Genomic DNA, 21,884 nt, shown 5'->3' on the forward strand with positions numbered 1-21,884 from the left:
CCTTTTTTGTATTAGCCTTAAGTAATATTCTAATTTTGTGACACACGGAATTTTGGATTTTCATTTGTTGCCACTTCAAATCATCAAAATTAAATGAAATAAACATTTGAATGCATCAGTCTGTGTGCAATGAATAAATATAATGTACAAGTTACACCTTTTGAATGCAATTACTGAAATAAATCAAGTTTTTCAAAATATTCTAATTTACTGTCTTTTACCTGTATATTGACGCTTACATAGGTCTGGTGATAATGTTCCCCTGTAAAGCAGTGAATTTCTACTGATGGCCATAAAATTAAGTACACCTGCATGGTCTATTGACATCCAATACTAACATTAAGTGTGTGTACATTGTCAAATCAGTGTTTCCCATACATTCTATTTTGTTTGTGACTTCATAGCTCTTCATAATACACAGACTAATCTCCCAGAGAATTATAAGACGTAGCAAGAAAGATTAGTGTTGCCAACTTAGCAAGACCCCTGTCTCCGTTCTTGTGCTACGCTCTCTTGGCAATATTGGTTATGATTAGAGATGTCCGATAATAGCTTTTTTGCCGATATCCGATATTGTCCAACTCTTAATTACCGATACCGATATCAACCGATACTAGGGGTGTAACGGTACACAAAAATGTCGGTTCGGTACATACCTCGGTTTAGAGGTCACGGTTCGGTTAATTTTCGGTACAGTAAGAAAACAACTAAATATACATTTTTTGGTTATTTATTTACCAAATTTGTAAACAATGGCTTTATCCTTTTAACATTGGGAACACTATAATAATTCTGCCCACGTTAATCAACATTAAACTGCCTCAAGTTGTTGCTAAGATTAAATAAAATGACAAACCTTTTTCTCTACATATAAAAAGTGCAACATTAAAGGGGAACATTATCACCAGACCTATGTAAGCGTCAATATATACCTTGATGTTGCAGAAAAAAGACCATATATTTTTTTAACCGATTTCCGAACTCTAAATGGGTGAATTTTGGCGGATTAAATGCCTTTCTATTATTCGCTTTCGGAGCGATGACGTCACGTTGTGACATTTATTAACACACTGCAGCCTCATAGACACACACAAACACACACTCACGCATGCATACAAACACCAATCAGAAGTGCATCAAGTGCAGCCCACACCTATCAGTTTATGGTTTGCGTAAAGGCTAACTTGTTATTTTCCTTTGTAATCTCTTGCCTACTGAGCCTATGGTGCTGTTAAGTTATTGTGGCTCAATTTGCCTTAATTTTTTTATGTTAATGTATTATTAGTTAATATATATTATAGTTTTAGTTACTTAAGACACTGGCTCTGAATTTGCTCATTGCTATTTTTATGTTTTTGTGCATTATTTGTTGCCGTCATCATTAAAGGGGAACATTATCACCAGACCTATGTAAGCGTCAATATATACCTTGATGTTGCAGAAAAAAGACCATCTATTTTTTTAACCGATTTCCGAACTCTAAATGGGTGAATTTTGGCGAATTTTGGGAAGCAATCCGCCATTTTCTCACTTTCGTCGGAGGGTGTAACAACACGAACAGGGACGGATTCAAGTTGCACCAGTGGCCTAAAGATGCGAAAGTGGCAAGAAATTGGACGAAATTTGTTCAAAATACGAGGCTGTGGGGAAAGCCGACGAAATGGTCAGTCGTTTGTTCCGCACACTTTACCGACAACAGAGGACCACACAACTCACGTAGTGTTAAAAGCCAAAGAATAAAAGTGGGTCTTAAGACGAGACTTAAAACATTCCACTGTGGGAGCAGTTTGAACATGGAGGGGCAGAGTGTTCCAGAGCTTAGGGCCGACCACAGAGAAGACCCTGTCTCCCCTGGATTTAAGTCTGGTCTTGGGCACCACGAGCTGGAGCTGACTCTCAGACCTCAGAGCGCGCGCAGGAGTGTATGGTTTTAAAATCAATTCTAAAATGAACAGGGAGCCAGTGCAAAGTCTGAAGAATTGGGGTTATATACTCGCATATACACGTTGTATGTGTAAGTAATATGTAAATATAATTATTGATACGAGTTCATATTGACCAATGTGGTGTTTTAGTCTGCAATATTGTTTAATTAAGGACACTTATTACTAGGGATGTCCGATAATGGCTTTTTGCCGAAATCCGATATTCTGATATTGTCCAACTCTTTAATTACCGATATCAACCGATACCGATATCAACCGATATATGCAGTCGTGGAATTAACACATTATTATGCCTAATTTGGACAACCAGGTATGTTGAAGATAAGGTACTTTTAAAATTTTTTTATAAAATAAGATCAATAAATTAAAAACATTTTCTTGAATAAAAAAGAATGTAAAACAATATAAAACAGTTACATAGAAACTAGTAATTAATGAAAATTAGTAAAATCAACTGTTAAAGGTTAGTACTATTAGTGGACCAATCATGTGTGCTTACGGACTGTATCCCTTGCAGACTGTATTGATATATATTGATATATAATGTAGGAACCAGAATATTAATAACAGAAAGAAACACCCCTTTTGTGTAAATGAGTGTGAATGAGTGTAAATGGAGGAGGGAGGTCTTTTGGGTTGGTGCACTAATTGTAAGTGTATCTTGTGTTTTTTATGTTGATTTAATAAAAAAAACAAAAAACAAAAAAAACGATGCTGATAATAAAAAAAACGATACCGATAATTTCCGATATTACATTTTAACGCATTTATCGGCCGATAATATCGGCAGGCCTATATTATCGGACATCTCTACTTATTACATATGTCTAGCTTGTGTGCTATTGTGTGCTCAGCTGTAGAGCTCAGCTATTGCCATGTTTACCTTTTATAAATAACTTCACAAAAATACAAAAACTTTTGTGTGTTTATTGGAGGACATTTAGATGTTAACTGCTTGTCCAGATTTGCACAAGTAAACATGTTGCTTGACTGCTTTTATTGGAGCTTATATTGGAGACTTTAGATGTGTTTTTTGCTGATATCGGTCAATTATGTCAATATCACGCCAACCCAGTGCAAAGTAGCAAAGCAGGGATATACTGTGTTTATATTAAAGTAAAGGCAATTTTAAGGCTTTCTGCTCCGCCGCTCCCAGTCTGTGGAACGCTCTCCCTGACCACCTGAGGGCCCCACAGACTGTGGATGATTTTAAAAAAGGCTTAAAAACCCTTCTTTTTAAAAAAGTATTTTTTTTTTAGATATATGCATACTAGTTTTAGCTATTTGGCTGTTCTAGTTTTTATTTTTTATTATCTTTTAATTTTTATTTTTTTTAATACACTGTAGCACTTTGAGGTTGTTTACTCAATGTAAAGTGCTTTTTACAAATCAAATCTATTATTATTATTATTATTATTATTATAATAAGGCAGTGTGTGAGAAATACAATAACATGCAACATATAACTGTGCAACTTCGTAACAATTGGGCAAGACACTTCACCCCTTGCTCCTGATGGCTGCTGGTTAGCGCCTTGCATGGCAGCTCCCTCCATCAGTGTGTGAATGTGTGTGTGAATGGGTAAATGTGGAAATACTGTCAAAGCGCTTTGAGTACCTTGAAGGTAGAAAAGCGCTATATAAGTATAACCCATTTATTATTTATTTATTTACACAGCTGCATTAACAAAAATGTTTACTACACTGTTTGTGGTTTAGAGAGGTGTTTTTATGTAAAATGAAAACTATTTACGGAGGAATATTGCAGCAACTTAGGCCACATGCACTGTGAAGGCATTAATATTGACTAAAATCATGCTCAAGTTCAGTGAGGGAATTGAGACTCCATTACTGCACCGGGGTTGATGCTTCTGACCTATTGCAGTGGTGTTTCGCTAGTAAAAAAAACTGCAAAACAAATACAAAGATGACAGTTTCATAAAATAACTCATTCATTCACATGGAAAAGAGTCCAACTTTGAATGTTTCCCAAATATCCCGTCTAAACTTTCCATGGAAAGTTTCCAGAAATGTCCAAACCCTTTGCAACACAAGAACTTTATTATTTTGTAAAGGCGTCATGTTACGTTTTGTAGGTCTTTATACAGTCTTTTGCTTTAAAGGAGAGCTGCACTTTTTTGGAATTTTGCCCATCATTCACAATAAGACAAGAACACGTATGTATTTTTTTTTTCATGCATTCTAAGTCGTGTAATACGGCAAGTATCGGGCTAACAAAGCCCTCTAAGAAAAATGTAAAAATCACTAACAATACTCAATTTATATTTCCTGACCTGAATATTAACTAAGTATTAGCGATAACTATTTCTTTTAGCCGCGCCGTGATCACAGAGAGCTAACAAGCTTATGCAGCATTGACATACTAAAGGGGTGAGCTGCTGCATCGCCTCTGAGTGGGTAAAAGTTAATTCTAGATTATAAATCATGCCTCTCACCAGGGCCCCCAAGTTTCAAGCTGGCGTACACACAAAAACCTGTCGTATGCCTTTTTTCACAGCAAGGTTGATATTAAGGGTGTAACGGTACGTGTATTTCAGTGACGTGCGGTCACTGGAGGCTCACCTGCCATCATGGAAAGAAAAAAAAAGTAAAAAGAAAAAAAAAGAATTAAATTGTTATATGTATTCAGTGATTATACCATAAAGTTATTTTCCATTTAACTTCACCAGTTTTAGATTATTTTTATTCAAAATCGCTGAATTTTCACATTTGCCGTTCAAATACTGAGAAGAGACGGTGCGGTGATCAGCAGCCAGTTGAGGCACGTCACTCAGTTGTGCCTCAACATGGATTGCGGACTCGGCTAACTGCTGGCCTGCTGTGCAGTGAGACCGTATTGCTATATGAACTATATTATACATTTCCATAGTTTAGTTAGCTGAGGTATATAATGTACAGTGTATTTTGTCAACAACTGTATGTGTTTAAAGTATTTCTTGTGCTGAGCAATCGTAAAACTGCTGCGAAGACGCACTGTGTGAGGCTCGCAGTAATCCCGCCTCCTGGTACCGGTTAATGCACCCCCGCCGCAGAATGCACCCCCAGACGGGAGCGCCACACCAGCCAAAGCCCACACCCAAACCCTCCACGTGCAAGACCGAATCCACCCAAAAAAAGTCACTTAAAGGGGAACATTATCACCAGACCTATGTAAGCGTCAATATATACCTTGATGTTGCAGAAAAAAGACCATATATTTTTTTTACCGATTTCCGAACTCTAAATGGGTTAATTTTGGCGAATTAAAAGCCTTTCTAATATTCGCTCTCGGAGCGATGACGTCACAACGTGACGTCGCATCGGGAAGCAATCCGCCATTTTCTCAAACACCGAGTCAAATCAGCTGTTATTTTCCGTTTTTTCGACTGTTTTCCATACCTTGGAGACATCATGCCTCGTCGGTGTGTTGTCGGAGGGTGTAACAACACGAACAGGGACGGATTCAAGTTGCACCAGTGGCCCAAAGATGCGAAAGTGGCAAGAAATTGGACGTTTGTTCCGCACACTTTACCGACGAAAGCTATGCTACGACAGAGATGGCAAGAATGTGTGGATATCCTGCGACACTCAAAGCAGATGCATATCCAACGATAAAGTCAAAGAAATCTGCCGCCAGACCCCCATTGAATCTGCCGGAGTGTGTGAGCAATTCAGGGACAAAGGACCTTGGTAGCACGGCAAGCAATGGCGGAAGTTTGTTCCCGCAGACGAGCGAGCTAAAACACCTGGATGTCTTGGCTCACACCGTCCCGAAGATGATCAAGAGAAGAATATCGACCCTAGCTTCCCTGGCCTGCTGACATGAGGGTATGTCTACAGAATATATTAATTGATGAAAAATGGGCTGTCTGCACTCTCAAAGTGCATGTTGTTGCCAAATGTATTTCATATGCTGTAAACCTAGTTCATAGTTGTTAGTTTCCTTTAATGCCAAACAAACACATACCAATCGTTGGTTAGAAGGCGATCGCCAAATTCGTCCTCGCTTTCTCCCGTGTCGCTGGCTGTCGTGTCGGTTTCGCTTGCATACGGTTCAAACCGATATGGCTCAATAGCTTCAGTTTCTTCTTCAATTTCGTTTTCGCTACCTGCCTCCACACTACAACCATCCGTTTCAATACATTCGTAATCTGTTGAATCGCTTAAGCCGCTGAAATCCGAGTCTGAATCCGAGCTAATGTCGCTATAGCTTGCTGTTCTTTCCGCCATGTTTGTTTGTGTTGGCTTCACTATGTGACGTCACAGGAAAATGGACAGGTGGTTAAAATCAGGCACTTTGAATCTTTTTTTTAGGGATATTGTGTGATGGGTAAAATTTTGAAAAAAACTTCAAAAAATATAATAAGCCACTGGGAACTGATTTTTAATGGTTTTAACCATTCTGAAATTGTGATAATGTTCCCCTTTAACAAGAAGCCAAAAAGTGCAAAAACAACAACGACTGCAGGGACACAACATTAGGTACACCTGCAGACTGCAGCACGGAGTTTATATTTCATTCATTCACAACTCCTCCAACACAAACACCACTGTTCCCGCACTTATAAGTAAAGGTAAGACCATAATAAAGTTTTTATAATTAAATGTGCTTTTTTGTGTGCTACAGTTTGTATGTGTAAAGTTAAAGTTTAGTTAAAGTACCAATGATTGTCACAGACACACTAGGTGTGGTGAAATTTGTCCTCTGCATTTGACCCATCCCTTGATCACCCCCTGGGAGGTGAGGGGAGCAGTGGGCAGCAGCGGCCCGGGAATCATTTTTGGTGAGTTAACCCCCAATTCCAAGCCTTGATGCTGAGTGCCAAGCAGGGAAGAATGCTGGTATGAGCTTTTAAACATAACCCGTTAACTGCTGCCAATCAAATGGTGAATAAGATACTCTTTAAGGTTCATATGTTTGTAAATCTGACTGTGATGAAGTCAGTGCCTCACCAGCCATCAACCTCATCGCACGTCACTGGTGTATTTGTATTGAACCGTTTCGGTACGGGGGTTTTGGTTCGGTTCGGAGGTGTACCGAACAAGTTTCCACACGAACATATTAAGTAGCGCACCGCACGTTGTGTAAACAATGCACACCGAGGCACAACACACGGCATGCTAGCAACGACTGGGCTGCGACAACAAAGCGAAAGCGGTTTGCCGACATTGTTCAGCAGCAGTTGGGTATGCTTCTGGCAACACGTCAAACATGCTAACCCATTTGAAGCGTCACCACCCCCAAGTGAACATCGCTTCAACGACGAGAAAGACGAGCGTCATGCAAACACCACATTCAAGCAGCCTCTCCTCGGCGAGTTAGGCAGGGCTAAAGCAATAACAAATGTTTTTATAGCAGCAGATTTAAGACCATATTGCATTAAAAACTAGATTTTGACCCACTTCTTTCTGCAGACAATGTGGATAAACTGGCAAAAAAATGAAGATTGAGTGAAAGTCACCACGGTTAAAGGCTGGGGGGGGGGGGGGGGGGGGGGAAGTTAATCTGAGGCTGAGTTGACTTGAAATGTGTAGAAGAAAAGTTTTGTCATTTAATTTAATCTGAGCAACAACTTGAGGCAGTTTAATGTTGATTAACGTGGACCCCGACTTAAACAAGTTGAAAAACTTATTCGGGTGTTACCATTTAGTGGTCAATTGGAATATGTACTGTACTGTGCAATCTACTAATAAAAGTCTCAATCAATCAATCAAAAAAAAGCACTTTATATATAGAAAGGTTTTGTTAAGAAACCATTCTGAGCCTTATCTTATTTAGTTTTTATTTGATATATGTTGACCACATTAACCCTGGCAATGGACCCTGTGTGTATATGTATGTTATGCCATTGTTTACAAATTTGGTAAATAAATAACCAAAAAATGTATATTTTGTTGTTTTCTTACTGTACCGAAAATGAACCGAACCGTGACCTCTAAACCCAGGTACGTACTGAACCGAAATGTTTGTGTATCGTTACACCCCTATGTGTTATATTTATATTTAGTGTATATTTTGCTAGTGTATATTTATGTGTTAGAATGCATTAAACACACAGTACAGGCCACCAGTTTGGACACACCTTGCGTTTTCTTTATTTTCATGACTATTTACATTGTAGATTGTCACTGAAGGCATCAAAACTATGACACCTGTGAAGTGAAAACCATTTCAGGTGACTACCTCTTGAAGCTCATCGAGAGAATGCCAAGAGTGTGCAAAGCAGTAATCAGAGCAAAGGGTGGCTACTTTGAAGAAACTAGAATATAGAACATGTTATCAGTTATTTCACCTTTTTCCACATGTGTTCATTCATAGTTTTGATGCCTTCAGTGACAATCTACAATGTAAATAGTCCTGAAAATAAAGAAAACACTTTGAATGAGAAGGTGCGTCCAAACTTTTGGCCTGTACTTTATGTGTTCTTGTCTCACATACAGATTGTGAATGAATTCCCCAAAAAGTGCAGTTACCTTTTAAAGGGGAACATTATCACAATTTCAGAATTGTTAAAACCATTAAAAATCAGTTCCCAGTGGCTTATTATATTTTTTGAAGTTTTTTTCAAAATTTTACCCATCACGCAACATCCCTAAAAAAAGCTTCAAAGTGCCTGATTTTAACCATCGTTATATACACCCGTCCATTTTCCTGTGACGTCACATAGTGAAGCCAACACAAACAAACATGGCGGAAAGAACAGCAAGCTATAGCGACATTAGCTCGGATTCAGACTCGGATTTCAGCGGCTTAAGCGATTCAACAGATTACGAATGTATTGAAACGGATGGTTGTAGTGTGGAGGCAGGTCGCGAAAACAAAATTGAAGAAGAAACTGAAGCTATTGAGCCATATCGGTTTGAACCGTATGCAAGCGAAACCGACGAAAACGACACGACAGCCAGCGACGCGGGAGAAAGCGAGGACGAATTCGGCAATCGCCTTCTAACCAACGATTGGTATGTGTTTGTTTGGCATTAAAGGAAACTAACAACTATGAATTAGGTTTACAGCATATGAAATACATTTGGCAACAACATGCACTTTGAGAGTGCAGACAGCCCAATTTTCATCAATTAATATATTCTGTAGACATACCCTCATCCGCTCTCTTTTCCTGAAAGCTGATCTATCTAGTTTTGGAGTTGATGTCAGCAGGCCAGGGAAGCTAGGGTTGATATTCTTCTCTTGATCATCTTCGGTGGCATAAGGGACGGTGTGAGCCAAGACATCCAGGGTGTTTAGCTCGCTCGTCTGCGGGAACAAACTGCCGCCATTGCTTGCCGTGCTACCGAGGTCCTTTGTCCCTGAATTGCTCACACACTCCGGCAGATTCAATGGGGGTCTGGCGGCAGATTTCTTTGACTTTATCGTTGGAAATGCATCTGCTTTGAGTGTCGCAGGATATCCACACATTCTTGCCATCTCTGTCGTAGCATAGCTTTCGTCGGTAAAGTGTGCGGAACAAACGTCCAATTTCTTGCCACTTTCGCATCTTTGGGCCACTGGTGCAACTTGAATCCGTCCCTGTTCGTGTTGTTACACCCTCCGACAACACACCGACGAGGCATGATGTCTCCAAGGTACGGAAAACAGTCGAAAAAAACGGAAAATAACAGAGCTGATTTGACTCGGTGTTTGAGAAAATGGTGGATTGCTCCGAGAGCGAATATTAGAAAGGTGTTTAATTCGCCAAAATTCACCCATTTAGAGTTCGGAAATCGGTTAAAAAAATATATGGTCTTTTTTCTGCAACATCAAGGTATATATTGATGCTTACATAGGTCTGGTGATAATGTTCCCCTTTAAGCAGAGATTGCATTTATCTAAATAAAACTAGAACAAAGTCATCCTGGCTGCTTGGAGTCATCTCCGCTATGACCAACGTTGTTTGCTTGAAGGACTGTCGTCCTTGGTTGTCAGAGGAAAACTATCATCACATTGCATTCCTAGCATGCAGGATGGATACATGTAGGAGGGCTTTAATAGAGAATGGCCTGGGGGAGTGTGTGTGTTTGCATGTGTGTGTGTGTGAGAACAACATGGACGCTTACGGGGTGACTGACCCCCACTGAAGGCCCAGGCTGTGACTCATGAAGCCATGTGGAGACAGGGAGGAACTGACTGACGACACATAAAATGACTTTGTCTTTGTTTTATCTTTGCAGCTTTTATCTTGCCAGCATGACTCTCTTCCAAGTAAATCTTCCCCCCGTTTATTACACACACGACACTCACTAAGCCCGGACAAGCTAACATTAAGAGTGTTGTTATTGGAAGTTCTACATTGTGGCACGACTAACTTACAGCGTTCGTGGCCATTAAAGTGTGTTGGGAAAAGTCAGTTCTTAGATAAGTTAGGGTTGGAAACGCCAACTTCATAAACATGTGCTGCCCCCTAGTGTTTTGGAATGGTTTCATACAAGGCACACGTTTCTATACAAACAAGCATGAACTTGAGTTTTGAAGTAAATATTTAACTCTTAGAAGTAGGGGTGTAACGGTACGTGTATTTGTATTGAACCGTTTCGGTACGGGGGTTCCGGTTCGGTACCGAGGTGTACCGAACGAGTTTCCGCACGGACATATTAAGTAGCGTACCGCAGGTTTTGTAAACAATGCACACCGAGGCACAACACACGGCATGCTAGCAGCTAACGGGCTACGATAGACTGACCAGACGTCCTCTTTTCACCGGACATGTCCTCTTTTGCGGAGCTGTCAGGGCGGAGTTTCTTAAATGCCTCAAATGTCCGGCATTTTGAGTTAGGGTTGCGTGTATTTTCAATGTACGTTCAGGGTTAAGAAGGGGTTAAAAACAAAACAAATTGTGCGTACAGCAGCATTAGTGAGAGAGGGGCAGAGACAGAGAGAGAGAGAGAGTTATGATAAACGCGCATGCGTCGCCAGGCTCTGCTTTTTATCCATAGATTTATCAGATTTAAGTTTTTACTATCTATAGCAGGGGTGTTAAAAGTGTGCCCCGGAGGCCATTTGCGGCCCACAGCTAATGTTTTATAGGCCCACGGCACATTCTAAAAATTCTATTAAAATAAACAAAAGTGAAATAAAAAAGCTTAAAGGTTAAATGTAATTTTAAAAAAGTTGCAATGTTGACTAATAAAACAAAGCTGTTTTTCTTTCTTTCTAACTGTCATTGCTCAAAACATAATATTGAATCACAATCAATGTTATTATGAATTATTGACCTATCCAAGATTCCCATTACTTCACATCAAATATTCCACTAAGAAAAACATTTTTGGTGGAAGATTTTGCAAATTTGGTAAATAAATAACCCCAAAATTCATATTTTGTTGTTTTCTTACTGTACCGAAAATTAACCGAACCGTGACCTCTAAACCGAGGTACGTACCGACCCGAAATTTTTGTGTACCGTTACACCCCTACTTAGAAGTCTTTGTGTTTGCAGACGCGGAAAAAAGGGGATGAGGCAGCCTTCTGAAAGTTGAGACTTTTAAAAAAATGTATTTAGCCTTTATTTAACCAGGTAAAAATCCCATTGAGATCAAAGATCTCTTTTCCAAGGGAGACCTGGCCAAGAGGGCAGCAGCAAGGTTACATTAAAGACAGTAAACAACACATAAAACATCAAATTTACAACATTAAAGCTTGCTCACATGACACATGTGCATATAGAGAAGGTAGACTGCAATCCTTTCACAGAAGCTTTAAACTCATTTAATGTAACAAGTGTTTGAAGTTGAAGATTCGATTGTAGGTTATTCCAAGCCTTCGGTGCTGAAAACCTAAATGCTTTCTTGCCCACACCGCAAAAACTGAAATCTAAGTAAGATTAAATATGTGAAGTGAAGTGAATTACATTTTATATAGCGCTTTTTCTCAAGTGACTCAAAGCGCTTTACATAGTGAAACCCAATATCTAAGTTACATTTAAACCAGTGTGGGTGGCACTGAGAGCAGGTGGGTACAGTGTCTTGCCCAAGGACACAACGGCAGTGACTAGGATGGCGGAAGCGGGGATCGAACCTGCAACCCTCAAGTTGCTGGCACGGCCGCTCTACCAACCGAGCTATACCGCCCCAAATATCTCAAATAAGGGTGATATTTGTTTATTTTCTGTCTGATAAGATAATTCTTCTCACTAAGCAGATTTTATGTTAGAGTGTTTTACTTGTTTTAAGGGTTTTGGTCCTAAATATCTTATCTTATCTTATCTCAGGCACAGTTTTAAGCTGGTTCAAGTCATATCTACAAGATAGGAACTATTTTGTTTCCATTGGTGACTTTGTATCAGAACCAACCAACGTAACGTGTGGAGTCCCCCAAGGTTCAATCTTGGGGCCAACTTTATTTAACATCTATATGCTCCCACGAGGACAAATCATGCAAAATAATAACATTGACCATCATTGTTACGCCGATGACACCCAAATCTATGTAGCGCTATCACCAAATGACTATCGCCCCATAGATCTTTTGTGCCAGTGCATTGAGCAAGTCAAACACTGGATGTGCCAAAATTTCCTACAACTAAATGAAGATAAAACTGAGATAATTGTTTTTGGTGCTAGAAAAGAAAGGTTTAAAGTCATCCAACATCTTCAATCACTGTCCCTGAAAACCTCAAATAAAGCCAGAAATCTTGGGGTTATTTTAGATTCTGATTTACATTTCGACAGTCACATCAAATCAGTAACAAAATCGGCCTACTATCACATGTAATATCAAATGTAACAAGACTTAGAGGGCTCATGTCAGCTCAAGACTTAGAAAAACTTGTACATGCCTTTATTACCAGTAGGCTAGACTATTGTAATGGTCTCCTTGCAGGTCTTCCCCAAAAAACTGTCAGGCAGCTACAGCTTGTTCAGAACGTTGCTGCTAGAGTTCTAACAAAGACCAAAAAATGTGAGCACATTACACCAATTCTTAAATCCTTACATTGGCTCCCTGTACATCAGGGAATTGATTTCAAAATCCTCCTGCCCACATATATATCACGACATGGTCTAGGGCCGAAGTATATCACTGATATGCTCCCACTATATAAGCCCTCTAGAGCAGTGGTTCTCAAATGTGGGTACGCGTAACCCTGGGGGTACTTGAAGGTATGCCAAGGGGTACGTGAGTTTTTTTTCAAATATTCTAAAAATAGAAACAATTCAAAAATCCTTTATAAATATAAATACAAACTAGAGATGTACGATAATATCTGTTTTTCTTTTATCGGTATAGTTTTTAATTTATTTATTTTATTTTTTATTTTTTATTAAATCAACATAAAAAACACAAGATACACTTACAATTAGTGCACCAACCCAAAAAACCTCCCTCCCCCATTCACAATCATTCACACAAAAGGGTTGTTTCTTTCTGTTATTAATATTCTGGTTCCTACATTATATATCAATATATATCAATACAGTCTGCAAGGGATACAGTCCGTAAGCACACATGATTGTGCGTGCTGCTGGTCCACTAATAGTACTAACCTTTAACAGTTAATTTTACTCATTTTCATTAATTACTAGTTTCTATGTAACTGTTTTTATATTGTTTTACTTTCTTTTTTATTCAAGAAAATGTTTTTAACTTATTTATCTTATTTTATTTTATTTTTTTTAAAAAGGACCTTATCTTCACCATACCTGGTTGTCCAAATTAGGCATAATAATGTGTTAATTCCACGACTGTATATATCGGTATCGGTAATTAAGGGTTTGGTCAATATCGGAATATCGGATATCGGCAAAAAGCTATTATCGGACATCCCTAATAAAAACCTATCTTTTTTTCCAAATAGTCCAAGAAAGACCATTACAAATGAGCAATATTTTGCACTGTTATACAATTTAATAAATCAGAAACTGATGACATAGTGCTGTATTTTACTTCTCTATCTCTTTTTTTCAACCAAAAATGCTTTGCTCTGATTAGAGGGTACTTGAATTTAAAAAAAATTTCACAGCGGGTACATCACTGAAAAAAGGTTGAGAACCACTGCTTTAGATCACTACGATCTTCTGAGACCAATCCGTTAGCGGTTCCCAGAGTAAACTCAAATCAAGGGAGAACATCATTCAGTCACTATGCAACAAATAGCTGGAATAAACTTCCTGAAGATGTCAGACTTTCCCCAATTCTGACTACTATTAAAACTATACTGAAAACTTTTATGTTCACCTTAGCTTTCAGCTAAATCTTTTAACTTTTAACGTCCGCACTGTTTTTATTTTTATTGTCTGCATTTTAATTTTGCTTTTATTTTCTTTCATTTCACTTTGTTGTCTGTGAAGCACTTTGAGTCTGCCTTGTGTATGAAAAGTGCGGTACAAATAAAGCTGCCTTGCCTAAATTTTCTGTCTGATAAGATAATTCTTCTCACTAAGCAGATTTTATGTTAGAGTGTTTTACTTGTTTTAAGTGTTTTGGTCCTAAATGATCTCAGTAAGATATTACAGCTTGTTGCTGAGATTTGATGACCTATATTGAGTAAAACATGCTTGAAACTAGAATATCAACTGTTGCAAAGCTGCGTCATCAACACTCACAAGTATGAAACTACTTTTTTAAAGTAATAATTTCTTACTTCAAGCATAAAAAAAACAATCATGATGCCGAGCGCATATCATTATGTCAAGATAATGGCACTAGCATTTACTTCATTTAAGAATATTTTTCAACATATTGAGCAAAAAGTTTTTTTGGGGTTTTTTTCTACCAAGAAAAGTGCACTTGTTATTAGTGAGAATATACTTATTTTAAGGTATTTTTGGGTTCATTGAGGTTAGCTAATTTTACTTGTTTTGCAAAGTCTTGACAGGCCAAATTTTCTTGTTCTATTGGCAGATAATTTTGCTTAGTTCAAATAAAATACCCCTCATTTTTATTTATTTGTTTCTTGTCTTTGAACACTGACTTTTTGCAGTGCAGTTCAGTTCTTACTTTGGGGACGACAAATTGCAGAACATTCATTGAACGAAGATTGTGACTTCCTTGTTTCTTTGTTAAAAGACAAGACAGATTAGATGGAGTGATACCCAGAATGGTTTTGTAGATGAACACATACCAATGATAGAGGCGTCAAGCACATAAAGACGTCCAGTTAACCACTGAGTATAACACAATGGTGAGTAAGGGGAGCGGATGACTTTTTTCAAGAAAAATATTTTTTCTCTTCTTTTTATATAGCAAACTAGTTGAGGCAGAGCCAACAGCGCCTCTACTGGTTGTTGTTGAGCAGTGACCATCAATCAATCAATCAATGTTTATTTATATAGCCCTAAATCACAAGTGTCTCAAAGGGCTGCACAAGCTACGACGACATCCTCGGTTCAGAGCCCACATAAGGGCAAGGAAAAACTCCCAACCCAGTGGGATGTCAATGTGAATGACTATGAGAAACCTTGGAGAGGACTATTAGTGATAGGGAAAACAGTACTGAAGTATTGGTGTATGATGCTTCTGTGTGTGTGTGTGTGTCACTTTAAGGAAAAAAACGTCACCGATACGGCTGCGGTGTTGTTTGACTGGTAATCGGCAAACTGTGTTTATCAGAGATCGTCGCCAACATCGATCAAAATGAAACAAAAAAATGGGGAAATGTAGGGGGAAAAAAATATATATATTTGCTAACTATTTTAATTGCAGGTCAAATGTAGTGACTTTTTTAATCCAACAGATGGTGCCATTATGAAACAGCAACACAGTGTCAGTGCAGTGTCAATACAGCCAGTGAGTGTGCCACACACTCACCGAAGCCTCATATACCCATCACTAGTGATTAGAGATGTCCGATAATGGCTTTTTTGCCGATATTGTCCAACTCTTAAATACTGATTCCGATATCAACCGATACCGATATATACAGTCGTGGAATGAACACATTATTATGCTTAATTTTCTTGTGATGCCCCGCTGGATGCATTAAACAATGTAACAAGGTTTTCCAAAAATAAATCAACTCAAGTTATGGAAAAAAAATGCCAACATGGCACTGCCATATTTATTATTGAAGTCACAAAGTGCATTATTTTATTATTACAGCTTGGAATTTGGGACATGCACTCACTGAGAGAGCATGAGGAGGTTGAGGTGGGCGGGGTTGGGGGGTAGGGGGTAACGGGGGGTGTATATTGTAGCGTCCCGGAAGAGTTAGTGCTGCAAGGGGTTCTGGGTATTTGTTCTGTTGTGTTTATGTTGTGTTACGGAGCGGATGTTCTCCCGAAATGTGTTTGTCATTCTTGTTTGGTGTGGGTTCACAGTGTGGCGCGTATTTGTAACAGTGTTAAAGTTGTTTATACGGCCACCCTTAGTGTGACCTGTATGGCTGTTGACCAAGTATGCTTTGCATTTTACACATATTATGTGTAAATAATTGCCTTTAAGGTTTATTGGCGCTCTGTACTTCTCCCTACGTCCGTGTACACAGCGGCGTTTTAAAAAGTCATAAATTTTACTTTTTGAAACCGATATCGATAATTTCCGATATTACATTTTAAAGCATTTATCGGCCGATAATATTTGCAGTCCGATATTATCGGACATCTCTACTAGCGATTTTTATTACACCCGCTTTAGTGATACAATAACTCTTCTTCGTAATGCTCCAATATCGAATGCATAAAATTTCCAGGGTGGATATGAGTCAGAGAAGTAGAAAGTGCAGACTTACGGGGCATGATGCCTTGCTCCACAAGTTGCTCGCGACTTCGTCTGTGCTGCAAGCAGAGCTGAAGGGCTGCGAGAGTGCAAAGACAAAAGACAAAAAGAAAGAGAAAAGTTGAACAATCCCAGAGCTACAGTAAGTCATCAAACAGTGAGCTGGCGAAGGTGTCACGCTGAGTTGTACAATGCACTTATGTTTTGTCATAAACGCCAAAGGTCAAAGGCTAACAACCGCAAACGTACAATTCACTTCCTGCAGTCTGCCGGAGAGGAAGCAGAGAAAACCACAAACACTTTATTGGCGGGGTTAGCGATGCTTGATAAAGTAAATAGTTGATACGATGAAAAAAAAAAAAAAGTTAGGGAGGTATAAACCTTGTTAATAAGTAATGATGTAGTCATCAATGAATCCTGTCTGCAGAGGTGGGTAGAGTAGTCAGAAATTGTACTCAAGTAAGAGTACTGTTACTTTAGAGATTTATTACTCAAGTAAAAGTAAGGAGTAGTCACCCAAATATTTACTTGAGTAAAAGTAAAAAGTATGTTGTGAAAAATTAACTGATGAGTAACCTGTTCGTTTAATGATGACGGCAGCAAATAATGCACAAAAACATAAAAATAGCAATGAGCTAATTCAGAGCCAGGAATATCTCTTAAGCCAGTGTTTTTCAACCACTGTGCCGCGGCACACTAGTGTGCCGTGAGATACAGTCTAGAGATGCGCGGATAGGCAATTATTTCATCCGCAACCGCATCACAAAAGTCGTCAACCATCCGCCATCCACCCGAACTAACATTTATTCAAAACCGCACCCGCCCGCCATCCGCCACCCGCCCGTTGTTATATATCTAATGTAGACGATGCAAGGCATTAGTGAGGTTATAAAGCTTTTGCCTGTTAAAGAAAGGAGACTGATCCAATGCAGCAGAGACATTCAATGCGTGCCACGCTGTCACGGCCCAGACGCACACCAGTGCGCAATCATCTGGGAGCCGCGCTGAGCGCACCTCCAAGCGCGCTCGCACCACTCAAACTGCTGCAGGCAGCTGCGTTCTATCTTGTTTTAACATCCTGTGGCACTCTTTTGGGATCACGGCGGACGAAACTGCTCATGCTCAGGGTGTTTGTGGAGGTTCGGGGTTTTGCACAAATGTGATGCACCATGTTAGATGTCCCGGTTTTGTGACTGTCGTAGACATAAACAGCGTCGCAGCTCTTGCAAATCACGTAGCCAGCATTACTATCATCCTGATTTACAACCTCATAAAAACGAGTCCACGCTGAACTTTTCTGGCCTTTTTTTCCCCTGGTCTTTAGTATTCCCTTTTTTAGTTTGTCGCGTACCACGTTTGCTGCCGGCGTTGTCATCTTTTTTTTTTTTCTTCTTCTGTTGTGGCATATGCTGCAGGTGCCTGCTCGTTTTTCGTATGTGGGTAACAACATTTAACTATGTATATATATTTCCGAATTGGTTTAACTGCCACCCGCCTGAATCTATTTAAAATCTAATTTTTTTTTATTTCAACCGCCCGACCCGACCCGCGGATTAAATCTTTTTTTTTTTTTTTTTCAACCGCCCGACCCGCGGATAATCCGCGGACTCCGCGGTTGTGTCCGCAAACCGCGCATCTCTAGTCTGGAGTGCCGTGGGAGATTATCTAATTTCACCTATTTGGGTTAAAAATATTTTTAGCAAACCAGTAATTATAGTCTGCAAATGATGTGTTGTTGTTGAGTGTCTGTGCTGTCTAGAGCTCGGCAGAGTGACCGTGTAGTACTCTTCCATATCAGTAGGTGGCAGCAGGTAACTAATTGCTTTGTAGATGTCAGAAACAGCGGAAGGCAGGGTGCAGGTAAAAATGTGTCTAATGCTTAAACCGAAAATTAACAAGAGGCGAGTGCCCCTAAGAAAAGGCATTGAAGCTTAGGGAAGGCTAAGCAGAGCAAAACTAAAACTGAACTGGCTACAAAGTAAACAAAAACAGAATGCTGGACGACAGCAAAGACTTACTGTGGAGCACAGACAGCGTCCACAATGTACATCCGAACATGACGTAACAATCAACAATGTCCCCACAAAGAAGGACTAAAAACAACTGAAATATTCTTGATTGCTAAAACAAAGTAGATGCAGGGAATATCACTCAAAGGAAAACATGAAACTGCTACAGGAAAATACCAAAAAAAGAGAAAAAGCCACCAAAGTAGGAGCGCAAGACAAGAACTAAAACACTACACACAGGAAAACAGCAAAAACCTCCAAATAAGTCAGGGTGTGATGTGACAGGTGGTGACAGTACACCTACTTTGAGACAAGAGCTATATTGATGCATGCTTGGTTATGCTTTAAAGTCATACCCAACAATTGCGACAACGACTTTTTACTGTCAACTGAGTTTCGTTTTTAATGTCTGCTGGTGGTGTGCCTCCGCATTTTTTCAACGCAAAAAATGTGCCTTGGCTCAAAAAAGGTTGAAAAACACCAACTTGAGCAACTAAAACAATAATATATATTAAATAATAATACATTAACATAAAAAAATTAATCCAAATTGAGCCACAATAACTTAACAGCACCATAGGCTCAGTAGGCAGAGATTACAAAGGAAAATAACAAGTTAGCCTGTACGCAAACCATAAACTGATAGGTGTGGACTGCACCTGAGAACACACTGTGCACTTCTGATTGGTGTTTGTATGCATGCGTGAGTGTATGTGCGACTGTGTGTGTCTATGAGGCTGCAGTGCGTTAATACATGTCCCCACACGATGTACATTTGACAGTGATTCATAGCAGGGAAGCTAACATCAGCCTACGGTGACAGCCATAATATCTACTAACGTTACTTACCGCCATGTGCTTCCTCAAATTTGACGTTGAGTTCATGTAAGCTTAAGGTTGTTGTTGTTTTGCCGCTGAAACTTTATGTTATGTGACCGCCTGGCTCTGTTTGATTGGTGAAACGGAGTCAAACGTCACCAGTGACTGCATTTGATTGGTGAAACGGAGTCAAACGTCATCAGTGACTGCATTTGATTGGTGGAACGGAATCAAACGTCATCAGTGACTGTATTTGATTGGTGAAACGGAGTCAAACGTCATCAGTGACTGCATTTGATTGGTGGAACGGAATCAAACGTCATCAGTGACTGTATTTGATTGGTGGAACGGAGTCAAACGTCATCAGTGACTGCATTTGATTGGTGGAACGGAATCAAACGTCATCAGTGACTGCATTTGATTGGTGAAACGGAGTCAAACGTCACCAGTGACTGCATTTGATTGGTGAAACGGAATCAAACGTCATCAGTGACTGCATTTGATTGGCGATCGCCGAATTCGTCCTCGCTTTCTCCCGTGTCGCTGGCTGTCGTGTCGTTTTCGTCGGTTTCGCTTGCATACGGTTCAAACCGATATGGCTCAATAGTTTCAGTTTCTTCCTCAATTTCGTTTTCGCTACCTGCCTCCACACTACAACCATCCGTTTCAATACATACGTAATCTGTTGAATCGCTTAAGCCGCTGAAATCCGAGTCTGAATCCGAGCTAATGTCGCTATAGCTTGCTGTTCTATGCGCCATGTTTGTTTGTGTTGGCTTCACTATGTGACGTCACAGGAAAATGGACGGGTGTATATAACGATGGTTAAAATCAGGCACTTTGAAGCTTTTTTTAGGGATATTGCGTGATGGGTAAAATTTTGAAAAAAACCTAGAAAAATAAAATAAGCCACTGGGAACTGATTTTTAATAGTTTTAACCCTTCTGAAATTGTGATAATGTTCCCCTTTAAGCATGAGTGGAAGAAAGGTTTTTGTGTTATCATTCATATTCTCTGAAGAATGGCCAAGAAATCATACATTCTCCCAGGGTATGTAAACTTATGAGCACAACTGTAGCTTGGCTTTGTTTTTTAATCTTCATTATTTACGTCGTTATTACAGTATGTCTATATAATTTTTTTTTAATTTTTTTTTTTAATTAATTTTGGCCAAATGGGGCGCATTTCAATTTCTTACACACATTTGTTATTACATATGTTGGCCAGAGGGGGAGCACTTCAAAACTTTACACACACTTGTTATTTCATATGTTGACCAGAAGGGGAGCACTTTTAAAACCGACACACAGTCCATCCATCCATCCAATTTCTACCGCTTATTCCCTTCGTCAATTTGCAAAATCCCACCTTTTTGGGACCACCCTCATTTTGATAGATTTCACCACCAGGGGTGCTAATGAGACATTCTCTATTAGGTGCAATGGTTTTTACGTATTGGGACCATGATTTATGTCCTAACTTGTTCACACCTCCTCATATGGAAGGTACTTTTCATTGTTGATGTCTCAAGAAGGGTAGAAATACAAACACACACACACACACACACACACACACACACACACACACACACACACACACACACACACACACACACACACACACACACACACACACACACACGCGCACACGCACGCACACATTATTGTACTTCTTACTTTAAGACATGAGAAAAATGCCTACCTCTTTAGGACCACCCTTTCTAGCTATATAAAGAAGTGTATTTACAACATTAATAATGTATACATGCTATGCAAATATAAAAAAGCTTGTTGTGAAAAATGAGTTGGAAAACAAGAAAAACTTAGAATTTCGGCAGTATTATAATAAAAGTTGTCATTTTACTCAACGCAAGTCAACATTTTACAAGAAAAACTGAACATTTCTGCAATATTATGATAAAAGTTGGAAATTTACTCAGTAACAGTAGCAGTTTTACAAGAAGAGTGTAACATTTTGGCAATTTTATGAAAAGAGTCCAAATTTTACTTGACAAAAGTCACAATTTAAAAAAAAAAACTTAAAAATGTTGGCAAAATAATAATAATTGGATAATTTATAATTTTTGTGTTATCATTCATATTCTCTGAAGAATGGCCAAGAAATCATACATTCTCCCAGGGCATACTTGCCAACCCACCCGGATTTTCCGGGAGACTCCCGAAATTCAGCGCCTCTCCCGAAAACCTCCGGGGACAAATTTTCTCCCGAAAATCTCCCGAAATTCATGCGGACCTGAGTGACGTGTCGACAGCCTGTTTTCACGTCCGTAAAGCAGTTCGTCTGCCGTAAGCAGCAATGTTGTGACACTCTTAAACAGGACAATACTGCCATCTACTGTACATGCATATGTGACAATAACATCTCGGGCTTTTAGAGAGTGCAGTGCACAACTGCGCACACAACAAGGAGACAAAGCAGAATGCATCATCAGAGAGGGTGTTCA

General features: G+C 39.3%; 1 protein-coding gene across 6 annotated transcripts in view; it reads right to left on the reverse strand.

Moving 5' to 3' along the window:
- Positions 1-21,884, reverse strand: part of mrtfbb (myocardin related transcription factor Bb) — a 221,873-nt gene that overhangs the window by 33,953 nt on the left and 166,036 nt on the right. For 5 of the 6 annotated variants that reach the window (XM_061981981.2, XM_061981982.2, XM_061981980.2 and 2 more), the window contains one exon: positions 16,606-16,671. The exons of the other annotated variant lie outside the window; for it this stretch is intronic. In XM_061981981.2, coding sequence (XP_061837965.2) covers positions 16,606-16,671 — 66 coding nt within the window. The remainder of the gene's footprint in view (positions 1-16,605; positions 16,672-21,884) is intronic. 6 annotated transcript variants of the gene reach the window in all.

The sequence above is a fragment of the Nerophis lumbriciformis genome, linkage group LG24, assembly GCF_033978685.3.
Source record: "Nerophis lumbriciformis linkage group LG24, RoL_Nlum_v2.1, whole genome shotgun sequence".
In the NCBI taxonomy this organism is placed as follows: Eukaryota; Metazoa; Chordata; class Actinopteri; order Syngnathiformes; family Syngnathidae; genus Nerophis; species Nerophis lumbriciformis.